Source organism: Semicossyphus pulcher, unplaced genomic scaffold (assembly GCF_022749685.1).
Source record: "Semicossyphus pulcher isolate SPU_LCO1_2020_fin unplaced genomic scaffold, fSemPul1.0.p SCAF_17, whole genome shotgun sequence".
NCBI classification, from domain to species: domain Eukaryota; kingdom Metazoa; phylum Chordata; class Actinopteri; order Labriformes; family Labridae; genus Semicossyphus; species Semicossyphus pulcher.
Window position 1 is genome coordinate 505,603 of NW_027211681.1, and position 19,210 is coordinate 524,812.

At 40.2% G+C, this 19,210-nt stretch overlaps 1 protein-coding gene across 1 annotated transcript; it reads left to right on the plus strand.

Annotated features, from left to right (window-relative positions):
• The first annotated feature begins 447 nt into the window (after window positions 1-447).
• Window positions 448-18,891, plus strand: cpz (carboxypeptidase Z). Its single transcript, XM_069665231.1, has 13 exons — window positions 448-541; window positions 1,086-1,118; window positions 1,576-1,627; window positions 1,813-2,135; window positions 2,239-2,454; window positions 3,818-4,053; window positions 5,699-5,860; window positions 5,949-6,107; window positions 6,250-6,385; window positions 6,500-6,639; window positions 6,844-6,943; window positions 12,707-12,852; window positions 18,070-18,891. Exons 1-13 carry the CDS (start codon window positions 448-450, stop codon window positions 18,271-18,273), a joined length of 2,001 nt encoding a protein of 666 aa, XP_069521332.1. The 3' UTR covers window positions 18,274-18,891.
• The last annotated feature ends 319 nt before the right edge of the window (window positions 18,892-19,210 follow it).

Genomic DNA, 19,210 nt, shown 5'->3' on the forward strand with positions numbered 1-19,210 from the left:
CACCTATGTTGGGAACCACTGATAGATACATTAGAAATTCTTAAAATAATAATTGAGATGTAATCTTTGCATTGAAATTGTGAACAGGTTCTGCAGCCCTTTTATGTCAACTTAAACAGGCATGAATTCCCCCACTACCACCCCCACAAGCCACGTTTTCTTCCTCATGTTTTACCACACGGACTCACATACACGCTTGCGCGCCTACACTCGGACGTGCACACGTAAACACGGTTCTGTGCAGTGAAATATGATCGTCGCCTTTTCGCAGTGCTGTACTTAGCCATAACTTTTTTCGTTTCAGAGATGCTCCGCAAGCACAAAGGAAGGAGCTTTCAGTCCTGTGGGTGGTAATCATCGTCCTGCCGCGAGAACGGAAAAGCAGCTTTAAACGCAAGCTGCCACATCACACAATCCTGTCCTCAAGACAGCTTTCTGCACTCCAACATGCATTTAGGACTTTTGGTGCTGTTTCTTTCCTTGACGAAAAGTTGTTGGTGTGCCCCACAGCAGATGTGTCAGCCGGGAGACGAGATTTTAGGTAAGACCTTTACACAAATGGTTTTATTGCAAAAATGCTTATTGCTCGAAACCACGGATACAATGCAGGGTCGTGCGTCACGCCTTGAAAAGAGAACTTAAGGCCTTAACTAATTATAAGGAACTCGCGGCATTTAATAAGGAAGATTTAAGACAAAAAAAAAGATACTTCAAGTTAGCTACTCTTGATTAAAAAAGGGCTTTCTGGTTTAAATGATAATGTGATCATGGCTCTTATTTTAATGCTGTACTTGGTGGTACTATGGTTATAGCCTACCGATTATTATTTCGTCTTTTCTCCAGTCTATCGCAGTTTGATTGTTTGAATTCTGTTGGCCTATAGAGGCTTGTTATTAAACCATGACATAATTGGCCAGGACCTCATACAGTAGACACATTATCACTTTTTTGTGGCCTTGTCATCTTGTAATAAACAGTCCCTGGTTTGGTTTGGCTTGTCTCGCCATGAAAATGTCGCCTTCAAGCGTTTTCTGTGATACCCACTATTTGTCCTCATGTTTGTTGTTTGACTTGTGTTCTCTCAGGAAGATGCAGCAACAATGTTTTTGAAGAAAAACGTAAGTGGCTTATTAACTTTAACTTGTTCAATATAAATGATATATCTGGGCTTATCCACTTGGATAGGGATTGTGTTTTTTCATGCCAGAACCTGACCTCCAACAAATTAAAATACAAAGTGCTTCTGAAGATGCCACAGGCTTTCTCTCCACATAGACAGTCCTGAGCCAAAAGTGCAGGGGAGGATTTATTGAGCTTCTCAAGTCTCATACTGTAGTTATTCATTTTGAAATATAGATCATAGATCACTGTACTAAAAAATAAATGACAGTTACAATTTCCCACAAGCCAGTCAAATATGCTTTGAGTAAAACAAACAAACAAAAAAAAACATTTAGCAGTAAACTTAAATCATTCCAGCAAATACCTTTTTTTTTTATTTTTTTAACTAACTTAAATGTGAATACCTTTTGAAAATGTCATTTACCAGCTTAATCTGACTTATGTCTCTCACAGCTACCTGTACAGTGCTGAACCTTGGCTACTGTAATGATATGGAATACTCCAGGTGGGTCTTATAAGTGGTCCGATTGTGGGCAAGGCATTGTGTACCTGCTGTAATCTTTGTCCATACAGACGGTACATTTTAAGCTGTTGCTGTTAGTCTTTTGTTTAACATTTTCCTCCTAGTTCTTCCTAGCTTATTTTGATCATGGTTTTTTAACAACTTATCTGAAATTGCTTCTACTCCAGAACCATGTTCCCAAACATCCTTGGCCACAAGAGTCACTTGGAGGCAGAGTCAGGGGCAGAGTACCTCCTCCTAAGTGTCATCCATGGCCTGCTCAATGGGGAGTGCTCCCCTGAGATTCGTCTGGTGGGCTGCTCAGTACTCGCCTCACCCTGCCAGGATGACAAGATGGTCAAACCCTGCCGCAGCACTTGTGAAGCATTGAGAAAGGACTGTTTCCATGCCTTTGAGGCCATCGAAATGGCTTGGCCTTACTTCCTAGACTGTGACCGCTTCTTTGCCAGCGAACAGGAAGGCTGCTTCGATCCACTGATAGGGCTAAAAGGTAAAGGTCAAACTGCTGTGTTGTACTGTGTGGACCAATGCATACCTAGTGCTTTGTGAACAAAAAACTACTTCCCTCTTCTTACTCCTGGTCACTTCTCCAGCCAGACAGGAGCTAGCAATGTCCAGACTCTCTCCTGAAGAACCCAGCACCATCATCCAGTTCACCTACACCTCAAATGCCCAGATGTACAGTTTATTGAAGAGAACAGCAGCCAAGTGCTCCCATATCTCTAATGTCTACAGCATTGGACGCAGCACAGAAGGCAGGGATCTACTGGTTATTGAGTTCACCAACAACCCAGGACTGCATGAGCTATGTGAGTAAGGATGAGCAGTGTAAATTATTTGGGCCTATGTGATAATTTTAGTTCTGGTATGTGTAGCCTTATGATTACATTATTCCTATTATTACTTTTCATTCAGATTCAGATTCAGATTTTTGGCCACGTAGGGGCAGTATAAACAAGGTGAAACCTCACATTAACATATTGTCACCTTAAAATATTGATATGGTGAACTATAGTTGTGAGCAATCACATAAACATCCAGCAGACATTGATGCCTTAATTTGGAGTCTAGTTAGAATAGACTTTGCAAATGTAAGTCAATTTATTTTCCTTTAAGTTGTTTCTTGTCTCTTTAGCTAATTAGCTTTAACTATTTGCTACATTTGGGGCTAGAAGGGTGTGGTGTAATGAGAGGAATTCCTGAGTCATGATGACAGTTCTGTGTGGGTTTGCCAGTAAGCAAGTAATGTAACCCTTTTATGTTACACATTTAATGCATTGTTAATGGTAAAATATGCTCAAGAGCAGCTTTAACTTTGCCTATTTCTGTATTTCTCAGACCTCAAAATTCCTCTTGATTGTACTTGTGTTGAAATATATCTTATAATGTCAGTATTTCCACTACTGCTGTAGTATAGAACAAGTATAGCATACCTAAAATATATTTTGGTTGTCTTTTATTAAGCCTAACAAAAGCAATCATGCTAAGCGGCCACACGACAGTGGCTATCAACTTGGCAAGTCAGCCCAGGGTTTCCCAAGCCACAAGAGCATCCACGAAAAAGGGGCCACGTATATATTACCAATTGCAAACATGGATAAGTCTACTGGCAGCACAGCAGTCTATTTTACAAACTAAGAGCAAACAATAATATTTTAGAACCTGCTCAGGTTAGGTGTGTTGCATAAGTGATATAGCGGTATATCAAGTTATCAGTGGATTTATAACATTGACATTTTTGGTAAGTATTGATGCTGGGATAACACATGGCACAAGTAAAAAAGTAAGGTACAGATAAAAGCATTTATAGTAACCAAGAGAGACTTTGATGGTTTTGCTAAATAGTGTTGTTTTTTAGTTACAACGCCCTGATAAATGTACTTTATAGTGTATGACCTGCTCAAAACGTAATTGTAGACTAGATGAGTATCCAGCTGCTTAAGAATGAGATATTTCTCTCAGGAGTTCATATGAACCATCAACATCAACAGAAAATGAAAAAAGGAAAAATGACTAAATACATAACTTCCTACAAGCTGCTGGATGTTCCTTTTCCTGCTAGCATGCTGCCATGACAACTTTCTAAAGTGTAATATGTTAATATTATGTTTACAGCCTGAAAATCCATTAACCTTTTTTTTCAACCTGTTTGCTGTCTGTCTGTAAACCTAGTGGAGCCAGAGATCAAGTTGGTGGGCAATATGCATGGCAACGAGGTGCTGGGCCGCCAGCTGCTCATCTACCTGTCACAGTACCTGTGTTCAGAATACATTCTGGGAAATCAACGAATTCAGACCATCATCAACACCACTCGTATCCATATTCTTGCCTCCATGAATCCAGATGGCTATGAGCTTGCCGCCTCAGAGGTAGAGGATAACAATGACCCGGAGCTCAGCAACCAGGAAGTAAATATTGTTAACATAAACATGAAGACAAATGCCATTATCAGTTTTCAATCCACTGTTTGTTCTGTCTGTGCTGCTTAAGGTATGGATATGGAGGAATGATGTACTCTGCTGGGGGAGTTTGAACATTGCCAAGGCAGAAGGTTTTTACAACATTGTGGTTGGTGAAATGAGGCAACATGGAGCCACATTATGACAATGTTGTAGGTGTGCTTTTTTTAATTGAGGCTGCCACCTTTGAAATACCTAGAAAAAGACTTACCATCTGTTACTCAGGATCACAGTGATTGGTAAATTAATAGTTTTGGTATGAAGATAATGGTTAAGAAGACAAGCAAGAATAAATTAGTTATTTTGGAAAGATTTAGTAGATTAGACAAGATTGTTTTTGTCTCATTCTTGGTGTATTATGGAAACATGAAATACTTAAAGCTTGAATATTCCACTTTTCACCTCATTTTCAACTAACCAGATAATTTAACACTTACCATGCCTTCTTTAAATTTATTTTTTCGTAATTGTAGAAGTCACTCTTTATCCAACTGTATAATGTAGTAGGAATGTCAAAAGAACAGATTTTCTATGGACTGTTTGACAAGCCTGAGAATGTCTTTTAATGCTCAGCATTACAATACTGACGTCCTTGTCAAAATATTGAGTATGTATTTACTAATATCACGTCACTGTTCCTCTAACACTCTGTGCATGCATACGTATCTGCTTTAGACTCTTGTATGAGTTTTAGTCTGACAAACTAATTGCACAGGTATTACCGATTAATGAAAGATCATGGTTGACACTTTAATGGGGCGGCTGTGGCTTAGTGGAAGAGTCGGTCGTCTTTCAATCGTAAGGTCGGAGGTTCGATCCCCAGCTCCCTCAGACTACATGTCAAAGTGTCCTTGGGCAAGACACTGAACCCCAAATTGCTCCCGGTGGCATAGCCAACAGGTATGAATGTGATATCTGATTGACAGTTGGGCACTTTACGTAGCAGCCTCTGCCATCAGTGTGTGAATGGGTGAATGTGATATGTAGTGTAAAAAAGCAGCTTTGAGTGGTCGCAAAGACTAGAAAAGCACTATATAAGTACAGTCCATTTACCATTTACCATTTAATGAAATTCAAATGTATTATACAGGCCAAAAAACTTGAATTCAGATTCTTTATATATACATGTTTCAATTATACTTAGTGTATCAATAAGTGGCCACCCTGAAATGTTTCACTATATGTACTGTTTAAGGCAATATAATATATACTGTAGTATACAGTACATATAGTATATATCAAAAATACTGAATATTATGCAACAGTTGTCATCCATAACTATCTTATTGGTTTATAGAATGGCTACGATAAATTCGATCGATAAAAAATTAGGTCTTCCTCTTGTCGTTCCATTTGCTAATTTCACTCAAGCCTGATATATGGTCTTGTTTACATGTTAACAACATAATTAGCAAAGATAGTATAACTTGTTCCTTCTTGAAATTTTTAATAGTCATACTACATACTTCTGATTCATGCTCCTTCTGATGTCTACACATCATCATCTTTATTACAAGTGTTTATTAATTAATCACATGTTAAACTTTTTTACCCTTTTTTAATATTCCTAGATGTTTGTACCCAATTGTTACAGGGTCACCTGTTGAACAGTTGGACCAATGGACGGACTAACGCTCAGAATATTGACCTCAACCGCAATTTTCCGGACCTCACCTCCATTTTTTACCGGAACCGCCGCAGCAGGCACTACCGAATTGACCACATCCCAATCCCTGATGCCTACTGGTTTGGCAAAGTAAGAGAATAGTTTTCATAAATCTGATTTATAGTAAATTAGCCACAGCCTGATTTTAAAACAATCTAATCCTGCCTTTGGTCTGTAGGTGGCACCAGAGACCTATGCAGTGATGAAGTGGATAAGGTCACTGCCTTTCGTTCAGTCGGCCAGCCTTCATGGTGGGGAGCTGGTGATCTCCTATCCCTTTGACTTCTCCAGACACCTTCATGAGGAGAGGATGTTCTCCCCCACTCCAGATGAGCAGGTATGCGAGGGAGGATTGGTGTCTTGAGTTCATGGATTGACGATATTATTGGTTGCTGAAAATTATAGGTTCAACGGTGCAGAAGAATTCTCATATTCTGTCTCTCACCATACACTAAAATGTAATAATCTTCCATGCCCAGGTCTTTAAGCAGCTGGCACGCACCTATGCAGATGCCCATGCCACCATGTCAAACAATGACACAGAGAGATGTGGAGCATCTTTTTACCGAACCAGGGGCATCATCAACGGGGCATTGTGGTATAGTTTTGCTGGTGGTAAGATATAACACTTTTCAAACTACAGAGAGAACCATTAAAAAGATGTTTTTTTATTTTCTATTCCTCACATTGCTTGTGAGTGATTATTTTCTTTATATGTCTACCTTGCAGGTATGTCTGACTTCAACTACTTGCACACTAATTGTCTGGAGGTCACTGTGGAGCTCGGATGTGATAAATTTCCCTCAGAGGCAGAGCTTTTCCCAGAATGGAAGAGGAATAAGGAAGCTCTGCTGAGTTTTCTAGAGTCTGTACGTTTTAGAAAGTCTTCCTAATCTGAAAAAAAGAGCAGTATGTCAAACTAGTCGAAAATGTGTTGCAGGCGAAAAAAACCCCCAAAAACGGTATATATTCAAATACCAGTGCATGATGCCGACAAAAGCATTTGACCCAGAGCAAAAGAAGCAGACATGGAAATAATATGGCAATTTATTCTTCTTCTTGTCCCTGAACAGGTGCATCGAGGGATAAAGGGTATAGTTAAGGATGTTGATGCAAATGGAATAAAAGGAGCCACTATCTCTGTCAGGGGGATTAGGAAAGATGTCACGACAGGTAAACACCATTATATACAGTTATATATTTGTTTATTTATTTTTGGAATATTAATTTTATAGATTTCCTGTCAGTTTTCAGTGATGTTTGATCTTCAATACGTTGATGTTTTGGTGTTACTGAGATCCATATTTTGCAAAGTAAACCTTGAATATTAAACATTTCTTGGGATGGCAAGACGTGTTGGCCTGTCTACTAGCACATCAGTCTGAAATATCTCAACTGGATAAAAATAAGAAGCTATTCATGACCCCTGATGTTGATGTATCTATTGATCTCCTGACATTTTTACATTGAAAATAGTAGTATTGAGTGAATTGTGAAACTACTATTTGATGGATTGCCATGAAGTTTGGTAGTGATTAATATCCACCTAAGGATAATTGTCATAACTTTTTGAATTAATAATAATAATTTATTAACATGTCAGATCAAATTTCAAAAGCTCTGGTACTTGGATTTACTGTGTAGGCTACTTTATGTTTAAATACTTCCAAAACTATGTACATTCCTACACAGAAACAAAGTTCAGCTTGCATTTGTGCATTTAGTGCCATTGGCCTATGTTACTATGCTAAAATGCAAAACAAAAATATTACTCTAACTAAAGTGTAGCATGTCATTATCATTCTGACTAAGCAAAATCTAGCTAAAAGCACTGTTGTACCCATGTCAAGACACACTATCTGCCTAGTGGCTGTCTTTTCTGTCAGGATAGGGGGTGGGCCTACCTAGTTGCACAGACAGTGGTTAATTTAAAGAGTGATGGCTGAAGTGATTAGGGGGACGGGGGTTGTAGCATGTGTCTGCAGACCCAGAGACTGAGATTCAGGCCCGCAATTCTGGGACCGCATTTCTAGGACCCTTGTTGTTGGCGACAGCAACACCTAATGCATTGGAAAGCCAAGGGCTGTATTTTATTAACAAGATGGATGACAATAGGAGTCTGAGTATTGAATGTGCATTAAATTATTTTTTTATGTCATAAAACAACTCTGTTGTCTTGAAATTAAAAGCGAAATCAATGTTTTACTGTGATTGATTAATACATAAGACATTCATCTGATAGCTAATGGAAGCTTGCTGGAAACAAACAGTTTGCGCCCTCTGAAAGGAACGGCCCAGTGAGGGCGTGGTTACATAGGGAAGTTATAGGTCTGTTAGGAAAGTCTACCTTTTTGTTATGTTTGTTCTTTCGATCAGAACAGTTGGTAAACACAGGGGGTAATTCACTCGTCTCAAGGCCTCTCTGCTGTGCTCTATTCCGAGTGCACACTGACAGACCTCAACTGCTTGCACAGATCAATTAGGAGACAGTAGAAAAGGGGTGGATCGTTGAACAGTTTACTGTAAAGTACAGACTTGACAGGTGTTTACTAGTATTACTTTACTTTTCCAGTGTCATTGGGCCTCATTTACGAACAGTGCGTACGCACGAATCTGTGCTTGAACTGTGCGTACGCACGTTTGACACACAAATCTGGGATTCATCAATTTCTTCTTACCTAAATTTCTTCGTACTCTGCGAACAAATGTAGAACTCCCTCAGACCATGCGTACGCACAAATGATGAAAGAAATGTCCTAGGAAATGTTAACACACACCCTTTTAACTAAATGCATATTATATTAAAACTTCATTTATTGAAAAATACAAAAAGCTTTAATAGACTAGAATAATTGAATTTACTAATGTATGGCCCAAACGTAAATGCCGTGTCATCCTCATAATTTATTGTCATATAATTAAAACTTCAATTATAGCAGTTGAGTTAGTTTATTAAGTTTACAATAGAGTAGACCATATGAAAATGTTCATATTGAACACTTTTGTTACAATTGTTTCTATTTCTGCTGATGTGAAATTTTTCTTTTTTCCTTTTGAGGCCATCTTTCACGTTCTTTCAGCTTCTCCGTAACACCGCTCTCTTCATGCGGCACCAAACAGATGTCCTTAAATATAGAGAAATAGAAGCGTGGCAGTATGCTGATTGCAGATCGCGGACACGCGCCTGTCAATTTAGAATGGTTCTGATTTACTAACATACGCATGGTGGTGAGAACAAAATTGGCCGGTACGCACGTTTCATAAATCCGACAGTGATTTTGCGCAAGTACTTATTTTTTGCGGAGAGTAAGAACATTTCTGCGCAGATATTAGTGAATGAGGCCCAATGTGTTTCTTAGTCTTGATCCTATTTATTTTTTTTGGCTTTTGCCTTTATTATATAGGACAGCTGAAGAGATACAGGAGATGTGTGGAGTAGAGAGTGAGGGATGACATGCACCAAATGATCGACAGACTTGGAGTAAAACCTGCGTTCAGTGCGTTGAGGACTGTAACCTCTATACATGAGGCGCCTGCTCTACCAACTGAGCTAAACCATCGGCGTCTTGATCCTATTTAAAGTAGAGAAGCACTCCTGTATTCAGCAGTTGTCATGGTGATGGTGATGGGGATCTGGAGAAGGCTCACAGTCTCTGTGAAAGTGCTCTGAAGGTTATTGTCCATGAAAATTTCTCCTATCTCTCTGTGTTTCCGCCATTTTCTCCTCTGCTTAAGAAACTCTTAAGAAACTCTTAGAATTTCGTCACTAGGAGAAACTCTTTGTACTAGGAAGCTTTATGAATGTGGCCCCTATCTTTAGCATGATGTCTGTAATCCTCTGGAGAAATGCCTTACGGTCCTGTGACTGTCCAGCTGCATAGCGATGTTCACTCTGTCTGAAGTGGCTAGCTTGACAGAGTTATCCATTCCTGCCCTGGTGTTTACGTTTCCTTACTTTCCCTGAGAGCTGTCGCACTCCCGTTACTGTCCATGCGGATCTATTCCTGTTGTTTTAAAACGCAAGCAAAAAGAAGCATTAGCATGACTGCATCCAGCTAGCTACCTGAGAAGTCTTGCATTTACTGCACTCCAGTCATTTTCATGCTCAGCGCTCACGTTGTGTAAATAGCAAGTGATCTTGCCCCACCGTTGGCGCCCATGTTGGTTTTGAAATGAGGTGTGGTCAGGCAAACAGGTGGCGCATTGTTGAGGACGCAGAAAGCGACCAACAAAAACCTGGTCTAAAGTATAAATTCTATGGCGCAGTCGTTCTCCGCTATTTAGAGGGCGCATTATGGGAATACATCACCCAGTTCACTATCTAAACTGCACCTTCAGTACCACGTTGCTGTCCCTTCAGCACCGCATTGCTGTCTACAGGCTCGAGGAGAGCTTGCTGGCAACACCATGTGCCAGAAACAACTTCAACCACACTGAGCAAAAGGTTTCCAAACATGCAGGGGTCTTTTCTCTTCAATTCCTTGGTTTTAAATGAGGCCACTCCAGGAAAGTGCGGCTGCTGTGCTTCTGTCCGCAAATTAAATATATTGCAGCCTTGGACGATAAAACGAATTTGCTCATATGTAGGCCACTTTCTTCAAACTTGCTGATTTTATAGATTAATCTTTACAACATGCTATCATTAGGGTGATAATTAATTATGCTATTGAGAGACAGAGGCTAAATCAGAGTTCAAGGTATACCCTTTTTATTGAAACAGGTTGGCTACAAAAACACTGAAAAAAATAAATAAAAATAAGGTCTTTATCAGTGAAAAATTATAAGCCTACATGAAATCTAAAATAATTAACGAGATTGCTTTTGCTACCTTATATGGTAAAATGGTAAATGGACTGTACTTACATTGCACTTTTCTAGTCTTTGCGACCACTCAAAGCTGCTTTTACTACGTAAAGTGCCCAACAATCAGCTATAAGCTATCACATTCATGCCACTGGGATGCTGGGAGGGTCATATACTCACCAGGGAAGGGTCATTTTCCTTTGGGAAGCAGTTGTTATTGAACAGTTTATTCACCACTCAGAGGAATGAAGAGAAGAGAGGTTTTCTATTTCTTAGTTAATAGTCTTTATTCAAAGATTGTTGAGCACTCATATTTGTATGTGTGCCTATATGCTTCCTTTTATGGTTTTAGATGACAATTCTCCGGTGTGCATCCAGAGCGTTCCACCTCTAAGCTGGTTTCTAAAACAATTTCTGGTGAAGGTAAAGCCTTAATACTTTTCCGTTTGGTAGTGATTCTTTAGCGGATTCCAAAGCTATTCTACCTGTAAGCTGGAGAGAGAGAAGAAGAAAGACAGTGGAAGAAGAAACAAAGAAGAGAGAAGCAGACGAAAAGGAAGAGGAAGACTAGTGCCGGAGCTCTGGGGCCGCATTCATAAAGCGTCCTACTACAAAGAGTTTCTCCTATTGACGAAATTCTAAGAAAATTCTTAGAATCTTGACGTTTTCAAAGAATTTCCCCTCAAAGTTAATACTAGATCCTCTTAAAGATAAAAGTTATTCACAAAGCATCTCAGCTCTTAAGAGAGCTCCTAAAGTGAGAAGCTGTTAGGAGTAGTGAGGAGGACTTTTATGAAGCTTAACAGTTTCTTAAGCAGAGGAGAAAATGGCTGAAAGATGGAGAGATAGGAGAAATATTATCCAAACACTGAATGATAGTGAGCTAATTAAACGCTGCAGATTGTATTGTGAATAATCATCTTTGTGGTAGATCTCATTAGGGATGCGATCTCCCACCCAATGCAGGGTTATAAGGCAAGGCAATATTGCCAGAAATGAAAGTGATCACAACATTAAGATATTTGGCAACTGGAAAGATGCAGAGCGCAGCAATGATGACTTGGTAACTGTCAATCAGTTGTCACATTCATGCCAACGGGAGCAATTTTGGGTTCAATGTCTTGCCCAAGGACACTTTGACATGTAGCCTCAGGGAGCTGGGGATCGAACCGCCGACCTTCCAATTGAAAAACGACTGACTCTACCACTGAGCCATAGCTGCCCTGTCTGTCGCAACTGTCAATCATCAGGGTGATCACACAAACAATTACTGTCACAGTCTCGTATATAGTGACGCAATTTGTTTCATTTCCACTGGATGTCCACCCTCCGAAGGCTCACTAAAGTAATGGGTATAGTGAGCTTCCCAGGTGTTGTGGTTTTAATCAGTGGGACGCACATCCACATTATTGCGGCAGCAGATTCTAATTCTCTATCTAAGTTAAGTTTGACAGCAGTTATAAGTAAGTGGTAGCCTATCTCACCTGTGCGTGCAGATTCCCGTTTGGGTGCTGCAATCTCCCCTCTTGCTTCAGATATATACCACTATTTTTCGCACTCCTCACTAGTGCACACAACCAGAGGGAAAGATGCATTTATCTGCTGCACTATATTTTCCCATGCCTGCCTCTTGCCTTGGGCTCTAAAAGCAGGGCCGAATTTATCCCTTACAATGGTTTTACGCTCATCAACTACTTGTAAGTAGTAAACACTGTCCCTCCATCCAGTTGAGTTTTCTGGTTCTTCTTGTTAAATGCCAACCATATAGGCTGTATATGAGCTGGCCAGCATTCAAAGGAACAGATGAAAGATGAGCCATTTTCTCTCATTATTATCAGTTAGATTTAGTGCTTAAAATACAAGCATGGTAAATAAATGTGATAAAAAAACATGCACGGCCAACAGAGCCCAAGAAGCCAGAGTACAGAGCTGGCATACATTTTCCCAGAGTTTTGTCTGCCATGACACCCAAGTCCTAGCATATATGTAGACTTGTTTGCATTCTCCTCTTGTGTTTGTGTTTTTCTTTCGTCATGCTTTTCACTGCTTCCTTCTTTTATCTGCGAGACCATGCTCTCTCACATCTTTTACCCTGTTTTAATCTTAATCTTTCTTTTCTCCTCTTTCCCCTAGCTGAAGATGGAGACTACTGGCGACTGTTGAACCCTGGTACTCACATCCTTACAGCCACAGCTAAGGGTTATTCCAGGGTCAGTAAAAGAGTTCATCTGCCTCACCACATGAACAGGGCCGGACGTGTTGACTTTGTTTTGGAGAAGGTTGGTTGTTTGTCTTAATTTTCCTATCCAGCCAATGTTCTCAAATATATTTTACTTTCAATCCATGATAAGACCATTGCATTATTTTTTCATACGTTTAGCAATTAAAAGCCTTAGCTAAGTTTCCCTGGTCACAGCTCAGTTTCTCTCTCTCCAGCTGCATCCAAATCATCAAAGTTGTCATATATTCCAAATAGGTTAAAAGGATAGTTTAAGTACCTCACTGTTTCTTTGTACCACTTATAACAAAATGTTTTGGTTCTACCACCACAAGACGCACTTTTAATACATTTTTTTCAACTAAAAAGTGGGCTTCGTCTTATATACTGGTGTGACAAATTTACCAGTATAAAATTCAGAAAGAAGTATTTTATTGTGTTACTGTATTTCACCTAGATGATGGTGCAATAATCTAGCTACAGCTTCGTCACAGACATGCACCATCATGATCGCCCATCTAGCCGCCATCCTCAAAACAATAGCATACCATCCAAAGTCAAGGCAAAGGCAAGAATTTAACTGAATAACACAAACATTTCTAAAAATGTTAATTAATAACCACAAAAGTGATCATCAAAATGTGCTAAACGCATTTGTTTACATTTAGTGGGGGGCGGACCAATCAGGTTTTTCAAGTTGGCCATGAACTCTGGGTTACTACCAAAGGTAAGTCTGCAGAGATGCAGACTCTCAGAAATTCTGGCATCTGGCAATTTGGCATTGAAAAGTCTGCATCAGGAGCCAAGTGCATCAGCTGGGCGTACACCTGTGTGTAACGTTATGTCTATATCTTTTATGCCTAGGATGGAGCAGGTGTAAGTTTAGAAAGTCAGACTTAAATCCAAGGTAAAACAAACGGTAAAATTAACGGTCACAAAACTTAAAAGCAAAACACAAATGCACTGGTATTGTTGTTTTACTGGATGATCAATAAATCAGCATTAAAACGAGAGAGAGTTTTGGTAGGCAAGTCCTGTTTGAATTACCGTAATTGAAGAGCTCTCCCCTCAGTTATGGCATGTGCTGGACAGAAACTTGGCACTGTTCCTGCCCTGCAGGTGGGGCTCAGATTTTATGCCAACAGGGCCTTTCAAAACACTGTAGGGGACATGATAAATGTTCACCAAACATCAGCAATCAATAACAGCATTTCACAATCTGTTATTGACTGCAGCGGTGAATTTCCTTGTTTATAGCAATTTTTTGTTTGTGTGTGTGTGTGTGGGTTGTTCAGTTTTGCAACAGGAACATTTTTCTGTTCTGCATACAACTCTATGAGTGTCCTTATTTCGCTATCCATGAAATTTACTTTTCTTTACTTTTGTTTTGTGTTATCTATGTCTTCTGTAGAAAATTTGATGAGAGAAATTAGAGAGTGGAAGTGAATTGCTTGGCAACATTCACTGCTTTGTGAGTGTTCCTGTGGACGTGCATCATAAGACCAGGCGCAGCTACTACTAGGGTTGGTTACACAAAGATGTTTTAGACTGGTCTATAGAGTTAGGCAAATCTTAATATTGCCTAACTGGTCCTTTGAAAGGTCTGAATAATACAGTTTATTGTTGCTGCAATTTATTTCCATATCAGGTTTTTTGTTGTCGTTTTGTTTTCCAAGAAAAATGCCCTTAAAACTGTTGAATTCCTCCTACAGACAAACATTTTCTGCTGGGGTAAACAGACTGCGGTTAGATGTGGTTACTCTTTTTTTTTTTTCTTAATTTACCCAGAATTCAGTGCGCCATAGTCCTGCTTAAAATGGTCAAGAACTAAATTGCTTTACGAAACGGATGAATTTAGACGTTTAGTCTGACTATTTGTTGTATCTAAGCCATCGTCAAAGTCTGTCTTAATAAAACTGGCCCCTGGTGTCAGTTAGGCTTTGTGCACGCAGTGCAAATTTGAATCAAGAAGTTGGTCGTAGCCAAGTCGGACGTGAGAGAAAAGACCTGTTTTTTATGCCCAGCTGGTGCACTCACACACTTGATGTTTTGACACGTAGAATGTCCTTGAACCGATCAACCGCAGTTGTCCCGCCCTCACAGGTGCAATAACACTTCTCGACTTGCGATCAATCTTCCTCTCTCTGAGTCTGAGCTAACTCATGTCCACATACCCTTTACGTCTCACCTGTTGCAATAATCTACCTAACGATCGCCTTTTTCCCCATCATGCCTGTGTGGGCTGTCCCTTGCACGTCCACCATTGGAGATGACATTCTTTTATTTTCCTACTGCGGTGGAATTGGAGAAGCAGCAGTGTTTCCGCCACATACATTTAGTGAATTGTTGACAACACAGCAGACATAGAGACAGACAGAAAGGGGGGCGGGGAGTGGGTCCAGTAGCGGTGCAGAGAGCAGAGGTGCAGATGTGTTTGAGCAAAGTGATCAGATTAAAGTAGTTTATGAATTAAAACTTAATGAGGTGAAGATGAGAGTACAATTAAAGTGTGGAAGTAAGAAATAACCATCTAGAAAGAGGGTAAGTCTACATGTGATGTGCTTCTCACAGAAATCATTGATATATGAGATTAATTGAAATCAATTGATTACAAAGCCTGTAATTAATTACATTCATTTTTTTAAACACCTGACAGCAATGGTTTTGATATGATGTGCACATGCACACATACCTGGGTGGTACAACAAACCCTCTACCCTGCTGCTGAAAGTCCTAGAGGAAACACTGGTTTCCCATGCACCATTGTTGTGTTGTGTAAGAACGCGGACAGGCGGACCCTGGCAGGTGTCAATCAGCACGGGATCTGCTAGGCCTACACAGTCCTGAGAAATGGTCTGAACAGCCAAATGAGCTGTTTTTCCAACAAGGTTTTCCAGTGGTTCTGAACATTTATTTTCACTACTTTATGATACAGTAAATTCTGATATCATACATGTATTTTTGCTATTTAAAGCTGAGTTTCCAGGGCCTTTAATACATCAACCAAGCTTCCAGCTTTACCAAGCACACCACGTAACGGAGCTTTTGTTAAGACAAGGGGAGACGGAACCTGCTTCTATATTAACAAAGGTGTCATGGTTTAGCTTTTAAACAAAAAGTGAGAGGAACCAGGTGCAGACTTAATGATTTATTAAATTAAATAAAACAAAATCCAAACAGAAAGACAAAAAGACAAACTCAAAACGCTTAGTCAGGGGAGGCACGCAGATAATCTAGTCAAGCAACACAAGGAACAAATTCACAGGAGGAAGGATGACAAAGAAGCAGCAAACTCAAAGGGGAAGACAAACTGTGGTGGTGGTTAAACAGGAACAGGTGAAAGTGATTAACACAGGCAAAAAACTGTGAGGGCAGGGCACACAATCTAACAGGCAGGAAAATGCACAAAGGCAGGAAGTAAAACAAGACAAGATATGGGGCAAGAACTACAAAATAAAACAGGAAACACTAAAAACCAGGACTCAGGACTGTGACAGTAGAACTCCAGGAGATAATCTCTAAACAATGAAACACAAATGAATTACATAACTGAACAAGACTAAATTCAGACAAGAACACAGAATATATTAAATACAGAACTAAACAATAAAATTCATGACAGAACCCCCCTCTCAAGGGACGGATTCAAGACTTCCCAAAAATGAAAAATGTTACACAAACCAGGGTGGGTGGAGAGGGACCGGAGGTGGGACTCAGGAGCCAGAGATCAGGGGTACAAAGTTCAGGCAGCCAGAAGGCTGCTGAGGGGCAGTGTCAGAGTCTTCAGGCGGACGGCCTGTAGGCGGGGCAGAGACTGAACAAAACCCTCTGGAAGACGTGCAGGACAGCAGCCTGACCAGTGGAACCTATCCAGAGGGCGACCAGGATGGCCACCAGGTAGACGGAGCTTCTCGGGAGGAAGGGCAGGGGGACGATCAGGCTGGTGGAGACTCTCCGACGGAGAACCAGGAGGGGAATACTCCGGCTGGACCAGAGGAGGTGTCGGCTGGGACGCCGATGGAGTACCAGTAAGGGAATCCTCCTGTTGGCACGGAAGATGATCTGGACCAGATGGAACCTCTGGCAGGGCTGGAACAGGATCAGAACCTGACAGGACCTCTGGCTGGGCCGGAACAGGATTTGGGCCAGACGAGACCTCTTGAGCTGGAACAGGGGGATGGAACACAGGGACAAGAGCCAAAGTCTGTTTGTGAGCCAACTGGAACCGGGGAGCAGGAGTTGGCCAAGGAGCTATCTGGACCCGGGGAGCAGGAATCGTCTGGGGAGCTGTCTGGACCCACGTCAAATTTTGTTTCTCCCTATGTAAGGGTTCTTATTACTGAAAAATATTCAGCTCAATTGTGGAACTATAATAAACCAAAATAATCATATTAAGAAAGAGGTTTATTGATAACAGTATTTTTTTAAACAAAAGCTTACTGTCTCCTACTTTCTGTCGGCACACACATAACCTCACGTTGTGTGCTGCAGGTGTAGCCGTTAAAAGAAAACAATCCGTGGTACTTCTGCTCCATGAATGGTCCTTTTATGTATCCACTGCATTAACGTGCACCGGGACAAGGTGCCGCTGATAATCGGAATACACACACATATAGCCACCTCGGATAACTGCCCGTTTGCCTCATCTGCACGCACAGTGGGGGAAGTTAATCCCCCTTGGTGTGTATGAAAACTAAAATGTGTGTGTTTATCCCGGTAATGAATATTGCAAAATCCATGTCGTGGCAGAACGTGACACAGGTGACAGTATTGACCTCGAACCTTTTCTGGAACCTACCTGCACCAGCTACAGAACAAGAGCTGCTGTTTTGCATCAAAAGTTAGCCAAGGGAAATCATTTTTCCACTGTGAAGGTTCTCAGTTATCCAGGTTAAGGTTAATTTATCCAACAGGGCAACTGGACTAGGTTGAAGTTCTTGAAGACGTTTCACCTCTCATCCGAAAGGCTTCTTCAGTTCTAAACTGACTGGTGGAGGGAGCTAGAAATAAAAGGCCCCTGTAGGTGATTAGTATGCTTAATAGAATAATTAATAGAAACACAAGTTCAAATGATTCAATTTAAACATAGACCAAGATTATTAAACAGAGTTCAATTCTAATGTGTAATAATTTGACTTCAACTTCAAACAGGAGCTTGTTGCATCTCTCAATTGCCTTTATTGAGAAGGCAAAATTTGAATACGAAGATCTTTTTTTAGGGATTGTCATTCTTAATCCCTGTTCTCCATCCTCACTCTTACCCTTTTCTTGCACCTAGGTACCTGTCGAACCTGATATTGATGAACACCTCTTCCCCACAGTAGAAACATGGGATAGATTCGACCCCTACAATCAGTTTGAACGCAACAGTGACCAAGATGTAGGTAAGGGAGGGATAGAGCGGCAGGAGAAACCATGGTGGTGGAACTACTTCTCCCAGTCGGGTATCTCCCCTCCACACTGGTTGCTACGAAATATATAGATGCATTACAGCACATAAACATCCCAGCATACAATCTGGAGACTGGTGACTAGTCCTACATCCAGTCCAACTTGTGCTCTCATAGATGTCTAGACAGCAGGAGCTGTGGCACTGAAGTCAGCAGTACCTAATGGGTTTCAGTCCTTACTGGAAGGATGTGAATAGACCTTTATCCCACCAGGCAAAAAAATAATAATTCTGTCCAATGGGTTGAGTTATGGCCAAAATTGCTTTGCAGCTGCTTTTAACTTGTTTTCAGTAAAAATGTAACCACTTTGAAGTAAAAGAGTTATATATGCCTCACAAGTGCGCCTTTCAAATAAGTAAAAAACGATGGTATCCAGTTATTTGAATGTTGTGAATTTCGTATTCAGATTCATTTCTTTCATTTTCTTTTTAAATGCATATAATGTCTTTGTTTATAAAAATGAGTTGGATAAAGAACTCATGCAGAGTGTATTGTTTTTTATTTTTAATTCCACCAGCGACATTTGTTTATGTAAGAGCAACATTTTATGCAAGACCTAACAGCATCTTACATCAAGCACCACATTTAGGATTGCACTACTATCTCTTCTGTGCCAATTTTAGATTGTATAAATTCTTGCCAAGATTGTTTTTCACAAGCATTAAAAATAAATACTTCTCATTTGTGGCATAAACTGTATGTTTCAGTTTTAAAATTAACTATGCACAATGAAGGGGTCCATACAAATTGTTAGCATTTGGATGTTTATTATTTAACTGACAAAAAGTAGAACTCTCTATTTTCTTTAGAATAATTAATTTAGGTCATGATGAACAGCCATCTGCCTCAACTGAGAGAGAGAGATGGACAGAGACAAACGAACAAAGCACATCAACAACAGATAATACAGACTTATGGCTACAATGACAATAATAATAGTAAAACTAGTCTAATATAACAACAACAATA

Coding starts and splice junctions, on each gene's coding strand:
- cpz (XM_069665231.1), top strand. CDS start 448: ATGCATTTAGGACTTTTGGTGCTGTTTCTTTCCTTGACGAAAAGTTGT. Junction 6,108..6,249: donor CCCCCACTCCAGATGAGCAG/GTATGCGAGGGA, acceptor TTCCATGCCCAG/GTCTTTAAGCAGCTGGCACG. Junction 6,640..6,843: donor TGCTGAGTTTTCTAGAGTCT/GTACGTTTTAGA, acceptor GTCCCTGAACAG/GTGCATCGAGGGATAAAGGG.